This window comes from Lynx rufus, unplaced genomic scaffold (assembly GCF_022079265.1).
Source record: "Lynx rufus isolate CCGP_SWC_20201006 ecotype Redwood Valley unplaced genomic scaffold, mLynRuf1.p SCAF_13, whole genome shotgun sequence".
Lineage (NCBI taxonomy): Eukaryota > Metazoa > Chordata > Mammalia > Carnivora > Felidae > Lynx > Lynx rufus.
This window is the reverse complement of record NW_025814827.1, coordinates 58,508,803-58,522,382: the sequence shown is the minus strand read 5'-3', so window position 1 is coordinate 58,522,382 and position 13,580 is coordinate 58,508,803. Positions and strand designations below refer to the sequence as shown.

Genomic DNA, 13,580 nt, shown 5'->3' with positions numbered 1-13,580 from the left:
CAGCATACATCAGAAGCCAAAGCTTTTGCCCACCAAAATTTTTACTGATAAAATTTCAGAGGTGCAATGTTCAACTAAAGTGGGGTTGTATATATCCCAATTAAAGATGATACATATTAGACTATATCAAGGCTGATTCAATCAAATCAAATATGTATTAATCTAGTCCCTAAAATGGTAAAAAGAAATTAATTGGTATTGGCCTGGTTTATTCATTTCACATTGACATGCAAGGCAAGAGTGAAAAGGCTACATCATTGTATATTCAGTTGTAAACTCCTTGCCTATTGATAGTGGGGGGCTGAGGGGGAATGAGGAAGTGAAGCACAAAGACTACTGAGTATTTTTTAAAACAGTAGAAAAAGAAAAGAAAAGAAAAGAAAATCCTAAAGATTTTGAAGCTTATTTGGCCTCAAGTGGCTGCATTAGTCAATGCATGGAGGAAATGAACAGGAATAGATAATCTAATAATTTCATTACCTTAGAAGAGATTTTTGGTCACTTCTAGTTTACAATCCTCTTGAAACAAAAGAATGTCAAGTATGAGGCTAACCATCATGAATTAAGAAAAAGGGTAGTTGGGAACACAGAAAGCTAAGTTATTTAAATAATTTCTAAATTCTCAATTGTATTAAGAAGTAGAATTTAGAGCAAAGTCAGGAGATCAAGGTTACAATTCTGCTGCAATTAGGGGACTATTTGGCTGACTCTAGCCTCAAAGTACAGTTCAGCTAAAAGTTCATTTCTTCAAGGGAATTCCCTGATATTTCCCAATATAAATATATAATTAAATATATATTTACCCCTCCATTATCTTTATTTCTTTCATAGCACTCATCATAAATTGTATGTATTTATGTACGTATTTATTTCTGTAATATGTCCTTTAACCTATAGGCTCCATGTAAGCAAGAAACAGGTCTGTTTCATTCACCAAAATTTATCCACTACATTATAGAGTGATAAATATACAGTTGATAAATATTTGTGAATGAATGAATGAATGAATGAGCCAGCGAGCACAGCTTCTTTAAGAGCAGATGGGTTCTCTGTAGAAGAGAATCAGCCATGTCTCAAGAGTTAAGAGGTAGAAAATAATTTTCTCTCTTGTCTGAAGGGAAGAAGCAATTTTCAAAGGTTTCTTTAAGCACTTTTCATGCTTCAGAAGAGCTAGTAAAGTCATGCCTCCCTCCCGGAGTTGTTTCAATGCACCCATACCCAACTCTTTGATGTAAATCCATTCATTCACTAATAATAAAAAAAATCATTGACATAGCATTAATATCAATTCTACTACTGAGTGCTCTAGGTCCTAACATATAATAAATTCGTTTTTATTATATAATATATGTGAAAGACACTCAATGACTTGCTCTAATATTAGGAGAAGAACATCATGATCTAAAATACATAAATGTCAGCATTATATATGATAAAGCTTACCTTAGAAAAGTCATCGATGGCCAGAACTTTGTTTGCTATTTCATACATCTCACCCCTCCTGAAATATATATCAGCATCTGTGGGCTTGCACTTAATTGCCTGGGTATAGTTTAGAATTGCTAAAGTAATGTCTTTTCTTCCCCTGAAAATTTCTGCCTTTGACAAATATGCCTCTAAAGAAAATTAAAAAGGTAAAATTTAGTTTTACAGTCCTTTTATTAACTATGAAAATTTTAATCCCTTTCCCTCCAAAAACATAGAATAATGTTTCTGTATTATACTTTCTTAACCATTAAGGGTTTTTTTTTTAATCTATTTCAACAATGCAGAATTTGTTCTCAAATGCTGGTAAGTATCTATCTGTGGTTATAAGCATTTTCAATTTCAATTTTAAGTAACAAAAATGACCTTTTATCTTTTTGTATATCTGAAGTGTTTCATACTCTTTTAAAGTTTATAGTAAAACAAAAATTTATGGACTTTGGCAGAAATAGGCATAGATCGAAAAACATTTATTAAGCTCAAGTTATATTCTAGGGGTATGTTATTCACACTGTGGATACAAAGATGAACAGGACATTTTCTCATTCTCAAAAACTTCCATGTTTAGTCATTCAAGCTGGTTAGAGGACAGTACATAAAGGCAAATGTATAGATTTCATCCAACCAAGAAGTCTTAGAACACTAAAACTCTTCAGAGATTTGTGGTCAAGAAAAGATTTATCAATCACTTCTACAACTAAAATTTTAAGTTCATATCCTTCTTATGCGATGACCATTAAGGAACCAATTTATTGTAATGTACACAAGGACATTAATTAACGTTTCAAACCATGGTGAGTATTTTGAAAACACCATAGGATCATACAAGTCCCATATATACAATATCAAGAGTAAATTTAACTTTAAAGAGCCAGAATCATTTTTGGAGACTTATATCTATTAACTTCTATATCTTTATAACACCACTAAGTGACCAAAGCTTAGGTAAAGATATAAATAATATAACTGGACAGAAAACCCACCTGCATTATTTTTATTATATTTATTTACATAATTCAAATCATCCAAAGCTTCATTAATTTTGTCTTGGAAAAGATAAATAAAATGTCGGTGCCAATAGGCATTAAGGAACAATGGCTCCAAGAGTATAGCCTAGAAAATATATGTATAAATTCAATTAAATTTGGTTTATTGAAGGAAGATATCCCAACAAATGAATTTTTAAAATACTATTGATCCCAATGGCATTCTATCTGTATATTGTAAAATGATACCTCCCAATCTGACAGACAAAATGTAGTGTTTTTCATATCAGTCATTTGAAAATGCCAATAATTATAATTTCATAATCCTACACCTATACCACAAAAATTCATTGTTCAAAATTCTAGAAATTATTACATACATTCTTACATAGAGAGGACAATTATATAACAATATTAATATAAGTACACATTATTAATATTGTTATTTGGATTAAATAAAACTTACTTCCTGTAGATCTTTCAGGGCACTCTGCAACTTTCCCAGTTTCCTATAAATAGCTCCACGCCTACAATATGCAAATGCAGGATATTTTTTCTTATCATTTATTTCTTTAGTCAAGATCTCCACTTCGGATTCATAATATTTAGTAACTTCTGGAGAAAGACCAGACTTTAAAGAATCACTCAATTCTAGTTTTGGTGGTTCTTTCATTCTTTCAGACGTGTCGTTATGGATAGATATTTTAACTCTTTTGTGTGTGGTTGTCTTCTGATGTTTGTGCTTAGAGAACATATCAAGAGCCCATGTTCGAGGGTTAGTATTTTCTGGAATTCCTCCCTTACTTTGGACAAATTCATCAAAATTTAAACACAAAGGTAGACTGGGACACTGAAATTTACGTTCATATAATGGAACTCTGAGTAAATATTTCTTCTGTCCAGGAAGGATTCCATGAGATGTTGATCTAGTTATTAAAAGAGTGATTTTTAAATGACAGAAATACAATTATTTTTATAACCAATAAATCAACTCAGTTTTACACAAAATTCGTTTATTATTAAAATAAAATTACACGCTATTTTCATTCAAACCAAGTTCTCCTGTTCATTCTTCAAAATTGTAACATATGAAGAATGTGTAGAAACTCTATAGAATTTATGAAAGCAGAAGATTATTATTAAAGATGTAGCTTTCTTAGAATACTGAAATAAGGGGTCTTCTTTATAGTAGACTATCAAATTAGAGAATACCTAATATGCTTTCAAATGCTACATTTCTAGTATTTTCCTCCTCAAATTCTCCATTTTCTGAAGTTTTCATTCAGTAAAATTTAGCATATGATGGGTATTGTACCAGCCACACAAGTGAGAGTAAGTGCATTCTATTGGAAGAAAAAAATGTAAACCCCATCATTTCATAAATATTTACTGAGTTTATACTGTGAGAAAGACCTATTGCTAAACATTAGGAGAATTAAAAAGTCAGTATTCTTCTCTTCCCTTACATTGTGACACTCTCCATTCCTCTCTACACTCTAGTGCAACCTGCCATCTCTCTTTTTGCCTAGAGTACAATCACTTCTTAATACCAGACTTCTACTCTTACTCTTTGTCTAATCTGTTCTCCACATGGAAGTCAGCATGCTTGCTTATTTTTTTCTTAAGAAATGTAAATCAGATCATGTTACTCCCTCCAAGAGCTTCTCCTAATATCTAGAATGCAAATCAAGCTTTTCTTCATGGTCTACAAGACTCTACATGGTGAGGCCCAGGCATATATCTCTGATAACACTACTCTCTCGCCTCTCAATTTTCCAGCCATATCATCTGAGAGCAAGCCTCAAGGCTGTTGCACTTTTCAGCACTTCTGAATGGCTGGCTCCTTCTCAATTCATATTTCCTATCAAATGTTACCTTAGAAAGGACTTCTGTGCCAGATGCATTTTGTTTCTACCTCCACGTTCAACTCTACCCTTGTCTACTTTGCCCTCAGACCCGGGGGACTTAATCTGTTCAGACTATATTCATAAGATCCTTGTTCTCTGTCTTCTAATTGGGTATGTCCAATTAGAAACCCCAAAGAGGAAAGGAGGGGAATGAAGTCAAGGTATTTATTCCTCTGACACCCTCCTAAAGGGTCGCTTCAAAATGGCTATGATCCTTGACCACGGATCACTAATTTTTTTTTTTTTTAAGGAAACCCTTTCTCCAAAATTCCTCTTCTAGGTTCTAGTAATCACTCCTACTTTTTGTCCTCTCAGACTTAGGGGCAGAAAATGCTCTATTATTTTTAGCCACAGCATACTACATTATCATTTGTGGTTTCTTATGCCCTGACATTTTTGTAAATTGTGCTTTTATTATATTTTTCATAGAATTATCCTAAATTGAGAGTGCTGTTTAGTACTGGTACCCTGACTGATAAAATAATTGGTACCCGGGGTAGACTCAGGAAATACACACACAGAAGGATCCTAGGATAAACTTCTTCCCAGGATAAAATAGGACACAAATAATCCACGGTGTGTGGTGGCATCAAAGCTCCTCAAATTATCACCAGTGTTAGCAGGGGATGGTGTCCAGGTGGAAGGCAAAGTTGTAGGAGATCAAGTAGCTACCGCTTAGTCACTAGGACAACAGTAATGGTTATGAAAATTGTGGAATCACTTTACTTCTTCCAGACCAAAAGAGAAGAACAGTACCTACTAAATGCCCAAATTCCCTAAATCTTGTATACCATGATAATGAAGCTACTGGAAAAGGAGTAGGAAACAAATATAGGATGTGAACATTTGAGCAGGCATGAATGAGGCCAAGAAGTTTGAATCTCCAAATTTCACTTATCCTCTCTTGACAGAAGAGACTGCCTGAGGTACTGTCAGATTCTCCAGTCTGAGAGACTCAACCCTCTCCTGTATAAATATCTTTCAATGACTACACTGAGATATTGCTTCATATGTTATATAAAATCTGATTCAAGGACTCCTCAAAATCACTCATCTGGGATCTCCCGAGCCCTCTCATGGAGCTACAATGACTATCGTCCCTCAGTCTCTTACATACCTCCTCCATGGATGGGTGGTTGCTAGCCCTAGCCAGTGAAGCCTTGCTAGAACTTCCTGCCAGTCTCTGAGTGATTGTCAGACTTTAGCATTAGTCACCTGGAAGACTTGTTAAATGCAGATTTCTAGTGTAGATTTCTAGCTAGATTTGGTGGACAGAATTTTAACTCATGGAGATCAGTGGTAAGAACTAAAAGACTGCAGGTCCTCAGAAAGTGAGATATGTGGGCAGCCTGCTAAGGTGTTCTTTGATTTACATAAATGAAAAACCTTTAAGTCTTCTGGGCATAGGCGTAACTAGCTATAGCTGGAGTTTAAAACCTCTCATGCAGTTCTCTGACCTCAGCTAGTTCATATCTAAAACTTCTCACCTGACGGGAAGGCCAGGCCAGGTCCCTCTGAGGAAGGATCTGGCAATGTGGCCCAGGTGGATTTAATGAAATTTCCCCCAAATTTTACAAAGGTCTGGGAGAGAAGAAACACCCAAACCTTCTGAGAATTATTAGATACTTAACCCTAAACTTATGTTGATATACAGATACCCATTGTGGATGCCACTGAAGTTCACAATCAAATTGGGGGATTCTGAAGGTCAAGTGATATAAAGAATCTTGGCCTGAAACCATCTAACAGAATCTAGTGAGACATGGACCCATCCTGTGATAATTTCCCTAGTCCCAGAATGTGTAGTAAGAATGATTCAACTTGATAATTGTGTAAACTACACCATAAAGAAGATAATAGCAGTAAGGATCAAGTAGAAATCTTTGGAACTGCCTCCATTCCATCCCATACCACCACCCACCAAGATAGCACACCAAAAACAATACTAGGCCATCAGGGAAATTACAGACTAGTAGCACTAAGGAAAATATGTCACCTACTGTTTGGGGTAGGGGGAAAATAAATTTTGCCTCTCTTGGGGATGTAGTGGCAGCAAGACGGACAAAAGAAAATCAGGACTGAGACTATAGATTCACTGTCAAGAGGTAGTGAAGTTTGGAAGTTTTGATAGTGGAAGTGGGGACCATGGTCAGTTATTCTAAAAAGAGACAGAAGGAGATGCATTTACAGGGATAAGAGAGCCAATAGCAAAAGGCCTGGTCTGAATCTCAGTTCAATATGTTAGTCAATCCTGGAAGACAGAACACTGGCAGAGATCCGAGGGACTGGCGATTCACAGAAGTCCAGGTAAGAAAGAAGGTAATGAGTATAAGGAAGTAAAGGTGAACTAGGAACCATCAACATGCACATCTTCTTGCTGCAACAGTAAGCTTCTGAAGAAGGTCTCTGCTAGTCCCTCACTGGCTGGTCCACCAATATTGGATTCATAGATCAAAGCTGAGGGAAACTTCCAGAGAAATGGTGAAGCTACAAAGTTATTACAGACACATAGCATCCTGCCATGACCTAGATGAGGGGCTAGGCAACAGGGGTAACCTATAGTAAAGGGACTGGCAGAAAACACATGGGGCTGGGTTTTTAATCAACTCAAATGGACTTCGGCAGGAGTTACTTTCCACAGTCAAGCTTTGACTTGATATATGAGTACATACACTGTCTGCTTCTAACCATTTAAGAGAGCCAGCAAGAATGAGTATAACTAAACAAGCTTAAAGGTCAGATATACAGTGGTTAAGAAGGATAATTCTGTGTTAACCAAGTTAAGATTCGTGAAAAAAGATCTCAAACTATACAAATAAAATTATTTTTAAAGTTTCTCCATAAACTTGTTTTAAAAGAACAATTATTTAATAGCTACACTTTTGTGCTAGTTTAAATTAAGATTTTTTAAAAAGAAGAAAGCTGTACTAATGTATTATCCTAGATAAATACTCCTATAGTTTGTTTTACTGCCTCCACCAAAAGGCTCATCCTATTACACCTGTTGGCAGTATATACAAATTTCAAATTCAGTTGTTAAAAGGCAAATAAATCTCTTTAAATGGTGAAACTTTATAATCAAAGTGATAAAGAATCAGTAAGAGGTAAAATACCCTACCAAAATAGTGTTTCATCTGCTTATATTCTTTATAGAGACAGAAGCCACTTAGGTATGGCCAGAATGGTGCAGACATTATCCTTTCTAGGATAGTAACGATTCATATGCTTTGAAATCAGCAAATGTATCAAAAATTTATAAGCAAATTTCTGTTTCTTATCAAAAATATTTGTCAACTTAGAAAAACCTATCTGAAGTCTTCTAAAGATGAGCTAACAAAACCAGTTCCACATATTTGCTGCCAGGAAAACTCAAGCATAAGTAGTGTGCAGAGAACTCGGGACTTGAATGGCATCCTCCACTAGGATTGGTCTCTCTTTCACTCTGTCACTCACATTTACAGTGATTGTTCCCAAGTCTTTTCAGGGACAATAAGTCACTATACCAAAACATCATGAACCCTTTTTCAGAACCACAAGACTTTATAACAATAAACAAAACAATATGACTCACTTCAACAGTAAAGTCTTTAGTTTTCAAAAGGGCATACACTTAATGAATTCCTTATCATCTGGGGTTATCTAAAGAGGAATAAAGCCCAGAGCTTTCTGCAAACTATTTTGCACAACACTTCAGTCTAAGAAAGTTACGTCCTGAACACTTAAAAAACGAGCATACCTGGAACTTCAGCTGTTGTTATCTCAGGTCCTTGCACATTTTAAACATGCTAGATACTATTACTTCCAAGTAAGGATACTATTACTTCTATGTGTTGATCCCTGAATAAGGGCTCACACAACATACAAAAAACAGTTTGTCTATCTAGATTTCTCAATCTATTAGTTACAATTTGAAAACAGTTAAATCTCAGCAACCTACTTCAACTTTTGAATGGGTGACACTTATTTGGAGCAGGCATTGTTTTTTGGTGTTAAATCGCTTCAGAAAAATAACTTAGTAGACTTTATTTCTTTCCATTGAAAGATTTCATCAAATCAAACTGACTTAGTTTTACTTCATGTCCTTAATCAGCCCCAACTTTAAATTATAGTTTAAAGCAGTCATACATTTGTACCATTAAATATTCATATATTTAAAAATAAGGGATTGTCCTTTAGTTAAGGATTTAGCATATTTTCAGTGCTGAATAAAATAATAACAACTTCAGTTAGTGAAATTGTAAGATTAAGGCCAAAACTACAATACATTTCTTAAACTATAACAATTACTGATTAAATAAGACCTTTTAAGAACTTTTGGTGGCTTGGATAATTCATCATACACGTTTGAGAGTTTACTGAGTTTCAATCGTTTCTTCCATTTCGTCTTCTTTTTCTTGGGATAAACAATGTAACTTATGCCAGCTTTTCTAGATGCTTCAATGAGAGAGAGAGACAGATCTCTCACATTGCTTCTGTTCTGGATGTGATCTAAGATAGTGTCTATATTTTCTTTCACAGGGATGGCTTCCTCAGTTTCACTTTGCTGCGTCATCCAGCGCTCCAGCTCCTTTGCTTTCTGAAATAGAATCTGTTTCATATTGCTTTGCATGTCATCCTTAATCTCTAATGGAGTTATGGTCTCCTCTTTCCTCAACTCCACTGCAGATTTTACTCTCTTAATTAGCAAGAAACAAAGACAAAACCATTTAAAATCAATTTAGTTGCTGTGTGTTTTAATTAATTCAGTTACAATTACTATTAATGTAGTTTGGTCACTTGTTGAAAATTTTTAAATCGTATTTTTGATGTTTTTCAAAGTCAACTTATAAAGTTAATAGTAGGTTAGTTAAAGCAAAGTACAATAATTTGGTAATGTGACATTTTGTTAGCTACATAAAAATAACACTATAAAGTATATATGTATTAACTGTGATTTTATATATTCTTAATTAAAAGAGAATGCTCTTTACATATTGAAATAAAGTACAAACTCTACTTTTACTTGTAATGCAAATAAAAAAAAATTGGCAGAATGGGTAAGAAATACTAAAATGACCTATCCTAAAAAATCAATTTGAGTCAATTTTCTTTTCTTTTCTCTTCTTTTTTTAGAGAATGTTCTTTTTTTAAGTTAATTTTATTTATTTTCGGACAGAGGGAGAGCTCCTGTGCATGACTGGGGGAGGGGCAGAGAGAATAGGACAGGGAGAATCCCAAGCAGACTCTGTGCTGTCAGTGGGGAGCCCAACATGGGGCTTGAACTGTGAAATCACGACCTGAGTTGAAATCAAGAGTCAGCCGATTAACTGACTGAGCCACCTAGGTACCTCAGTGAGTTAATTTTCAAAAACACTTTAACAACACTGAATTTCTATACAGAAGTATTCAAGTATTCTTTACAATAATTTCAAGTCAATATTTACAAGCTTAAGAAAAAGAATTCCAGCCTAATATTTACTTTATCTAATCATCAGAGAATCCACTTAACTTTTAATAATAATATCAATATTATAATATGCTAATAATTGTAAATAACTTGTAATAATTATGCATTAGTACTTGAAACTCTAACAATAAACCTAATAAAAGACATTAACTCCAATTCTTTAATATAGAATTTCCAGTTTATTGAGCCATGGTCCATAAATTAACTGCATTTAAGTTTGCTAATAAATTTGTTATGCAAATATTTTTCTTTATAGTGAAGTTAGGCCCAAATTCCAAACATAACAATTTCACACAAACTAGTTATATACTTTAAGATATACTAAAGTACAATAGAGATATTGACACTCCACAACTTACCATACTTCCCCTATCTCAAGAAACTATATATAATTCACTATATAATTAGAATAGAGAATAGGGTAATACATAAACTACAGAATATGTGTATGTACAATACACACACACACACATATATATATATCAAGAAAGATAGTCACGTGTATGTATGTGATATATACGTCAATAAAACACATTCCTGAAAAAAAAGTGGAACATAAGATTTCCCACTTGCTGACTAGATATGAATTACACAGAGAGGCTCCAGACATCTCTGTCGGACACTCAGGAAGGAATCCTAAGGAATCTATAACTATAAAGTAGAGCTAACAGAATGGGTTTGGGACTTTTTCATACCCTTATTGAAATATTATAGATATATAACATATGTAAATTTAGGTATACAAAATAATGATATGATACATGCATATACTGTGAAATAATTACTACAATAAGATTAGTTAACAACTCCATCCCCTCACAAAATTACCATTGTTTTTGTGTGGCGATAACATTTAAGATCTACACTCTTAACAACTTTCAAATATATACAGTATTGTTAGTTATAGTCACCAGGCTGTACATTAGAACCACAGAACTTACACATCTTATAACTGACTCTTGTACCCTCTGGCCAACATCTGTTCGATCCTCTTTTCCCCACACCAGCCCCAGTATTTACTCTATGTTTCTATAAGTTCAGCTTTTTTAGATTCTTCATATAAGTGAAAACACACAGTATTTATCTTTCTCTGTCATGTAGCATAATATCCCAAGGTCCATCCATGTTGTCACAAACGGCAAAATTTCCTCATTTTTTGTAGTTGATATTCCATTATTTATATATTGTATGTACACACATACTACAAGAAAAGAAAACTGCTGGCTGATATCCCTGATTAGTATAAATGGAAAATTCTCAAGAAAATACTAGCAGACTGAATTCAACAGCATATTAAAAGGATTATACAACATGATCATGTGGGCTTTATCCATCAGATGCAAAGACGATTCAACATATACAAATCAATAAAAGTGACACATCACATTAACAGAATGAAAGATAAAGACTATATATGATTGTTTCAATAGACGTAGATAAAGCATTTGACAAAATTCAACTTCTTCTCATGATAAAAATGCTCAACAGATTTGGTATGGAAGGAACACACCTCAACATAGTAAAGGCCATATACAACAAACCCACAGCTAATATCATGATCAATATCGTGATATATCATATATCATATATATCATATATATCATATCGATATATCATATACATCATATTTATCATATATATCATATCGATATATCATATCGAAAACTTTCCTGCTAAGATCAGGAACAAGACAAGAGTACTCACTCTTGCCACTTTTGCTTAACATAGTACTGGACATCTTAGCCAAAGAAATTAGGAAAGAAAAATAGGTATCCAAATTAGAAAGAAAGTAGTAAAACTGTCTCTGTTTGCAAATGACATAATCACATACAGACAAAACTCTAAAGACTCTACCAAAAGACTGTCAGAACTAATTACTGAATTTGGTAAAACTGTAGGTTACAAAATCAACACACAGAAATCAGTTGCATTTCTGTACACTAGCAATGAATTATCAGAAAAATAAATTTAAAAACTCCATTTACAATAGCATCAAAAATAATAAAAATACTTAGGAATAAATACATTCAAAGAGGTGAAGGATTTGTATACTGAAAATTACAATACGATGATGAAAGAAATTAAAGAAGACACAAATAAGTGAAGGGTATCTCATAAACCAGAAAAACTAGTATTTTAAAATGTCCATACTACAAACACCATTAATAGATTCAATATAATCCTTATCGAAATTCCAATGCCACTTTTCAAAGAAATAGAAAAAACAATCCTAAAATTCATATGGAACCAGAAAAGAACCTGAATAGTCAAAGCATTCCTGAAAAAGAACAAAGGTGGAGATTTCACAATTCCAGATTTCAAAATTCATTAAGAAACAATAGTAATCAAAACAGTATGGTACTGGCATAAAAACAAACACATAGACCATTGGAATAGAATCAAGAACCTAGAAATATCCCATGCATATATGGTCAACTAATATTTGACAAAGAAGCCAAGAATACTCAATGAGGAACTGATAGTCTCTTCAATCAATTGCTCTAAGAAAACTAGATATTCATATGCAAAAGAATGAAATTTCCTATCTCACACTACTCACAAAAATGAACTCTAACAAATTAAAGATTTCAATTTAAATTCTTAAACTATAAAACTACTAGAAGTAAACATAGGGAAAAGCTATTTGATATTGGCCTTGGTAATGCTTTTTTCAATATGATACCAAAAGTACAAGCAACAAAAGCAAAAATAAACAAGTAGTGGGACTACATCAAAGTAGAAAGCTTCTGCACAGCAAAATAAACAATCAGTAAAATGAAAAGCCAACCTACAAAATGGGAAAAAATATCTGCAATCCATCTATCTGAAAAGGGGTCAATATCCAAAATATATAATAAGCTCTTTTAACTCAATAGCAACAACAACAAAATCCAATTAAAAAATGGTCAGAGCAACCGAATAGAGATTTTTCCAAAGACATGCAAATGGCCAATGGGTTCATAAAAAGATGTTCAACGCCAGTAATCATCAGGGAAATGCAAGTCAAAACTACAATGAGATATCACCTCAAACCTGTTAGAATGGCTATTATAGGGAGGAGTTCCCATGAAGATGGCAATATAGCAAGACCCTGAACTCACCTCCTCCACAGAACACACTAAGTTACACCTATTCACACAACAATTCCTCCTGAAGAACTGAAGGCCAACTGAACAGCTTCTGAACAACCAAAGATAGAGAATGACAAAAAAGAACAGCAAGACAGACAAAGACATGGAAACAAAGGGAACTCCCACACCTGATCCTGTACATGGCAGTGGAGAGGGATAGTTCTGAGGAACTGGGAACAGATTTGTCTTTCCTTAGGCACAGAAAAAAAAAGCCACAGTTTAAAAGAGCAACTAGGGGCGCCTGGGTGGCTCAGTCGGTTAAGCGTCCGACTTCAGCTCAGGTCACGATCTCACGGTCCGTGAGTTCGAGCCCCATGTCAGGCTCTGGGCTGATGATGGCCCAGAGCCTGCAGCCTGCTTCTGATTCTGTGTCTCCCTCTCTCTGACCCTCCCCCGTTCATGCTCTGTCTCTCTCTGTCTCAAAAATAAATAAATGTTAAAAAAAAAATTTTTAAAAAAAAAAAATAAAAGAGCAACTAGTATATAAAAGAGACAACACTGGACCAAATGGAGGAGGAGCTTTGGGAAGCTCTCCAGGTCAGAGGAACTAGAGGATAACACAGTTTACAGTCCTTCTCCACCTTAAAAGCCTAGATAGAATCGGGGTCTGGATACCATAACTGGT

At 34.3% G+C, this 13,580-nt stretch overlaps 1 protein-coding gene across 1 annotated transcript in view; it reads right to left on the bottom strand.

Moving 5' to 3' along the window:
* Nucleotides 1-13,580, bottom strand: part of TTC6 (tetratricopeptide repeat domain 6) — a 202,476-nt gene that overhangs the window by 63,809 nt on the left and 125,087 nt on the right. The window contains exons 10-13 of the mRNA XM_047074697.1: nucleotides 8,680-9,053; nucleotides 2,938-3,397; nucleotides 2,469-2,598; nucleotides 1,444-1,616 (exon numbers count right to left, since the gene is read on the bottom strand). Of these exons, the coding sequence (XP_046930653.1) occupies nucleotides 1,444-1,616; nucleotides 2,469-2,598; nucleotides 2,938-3,397; nucleotides 8,680-9,053 (1,137 nt within the window). The remainder of the gene's footprint in view (nucleotides 1-1,443; nucleotides 1,617-2,468; nucleotides 2,599-2,937; nucleotides 3,398-8,679; nucleotides 9,054-13,580) is intronic.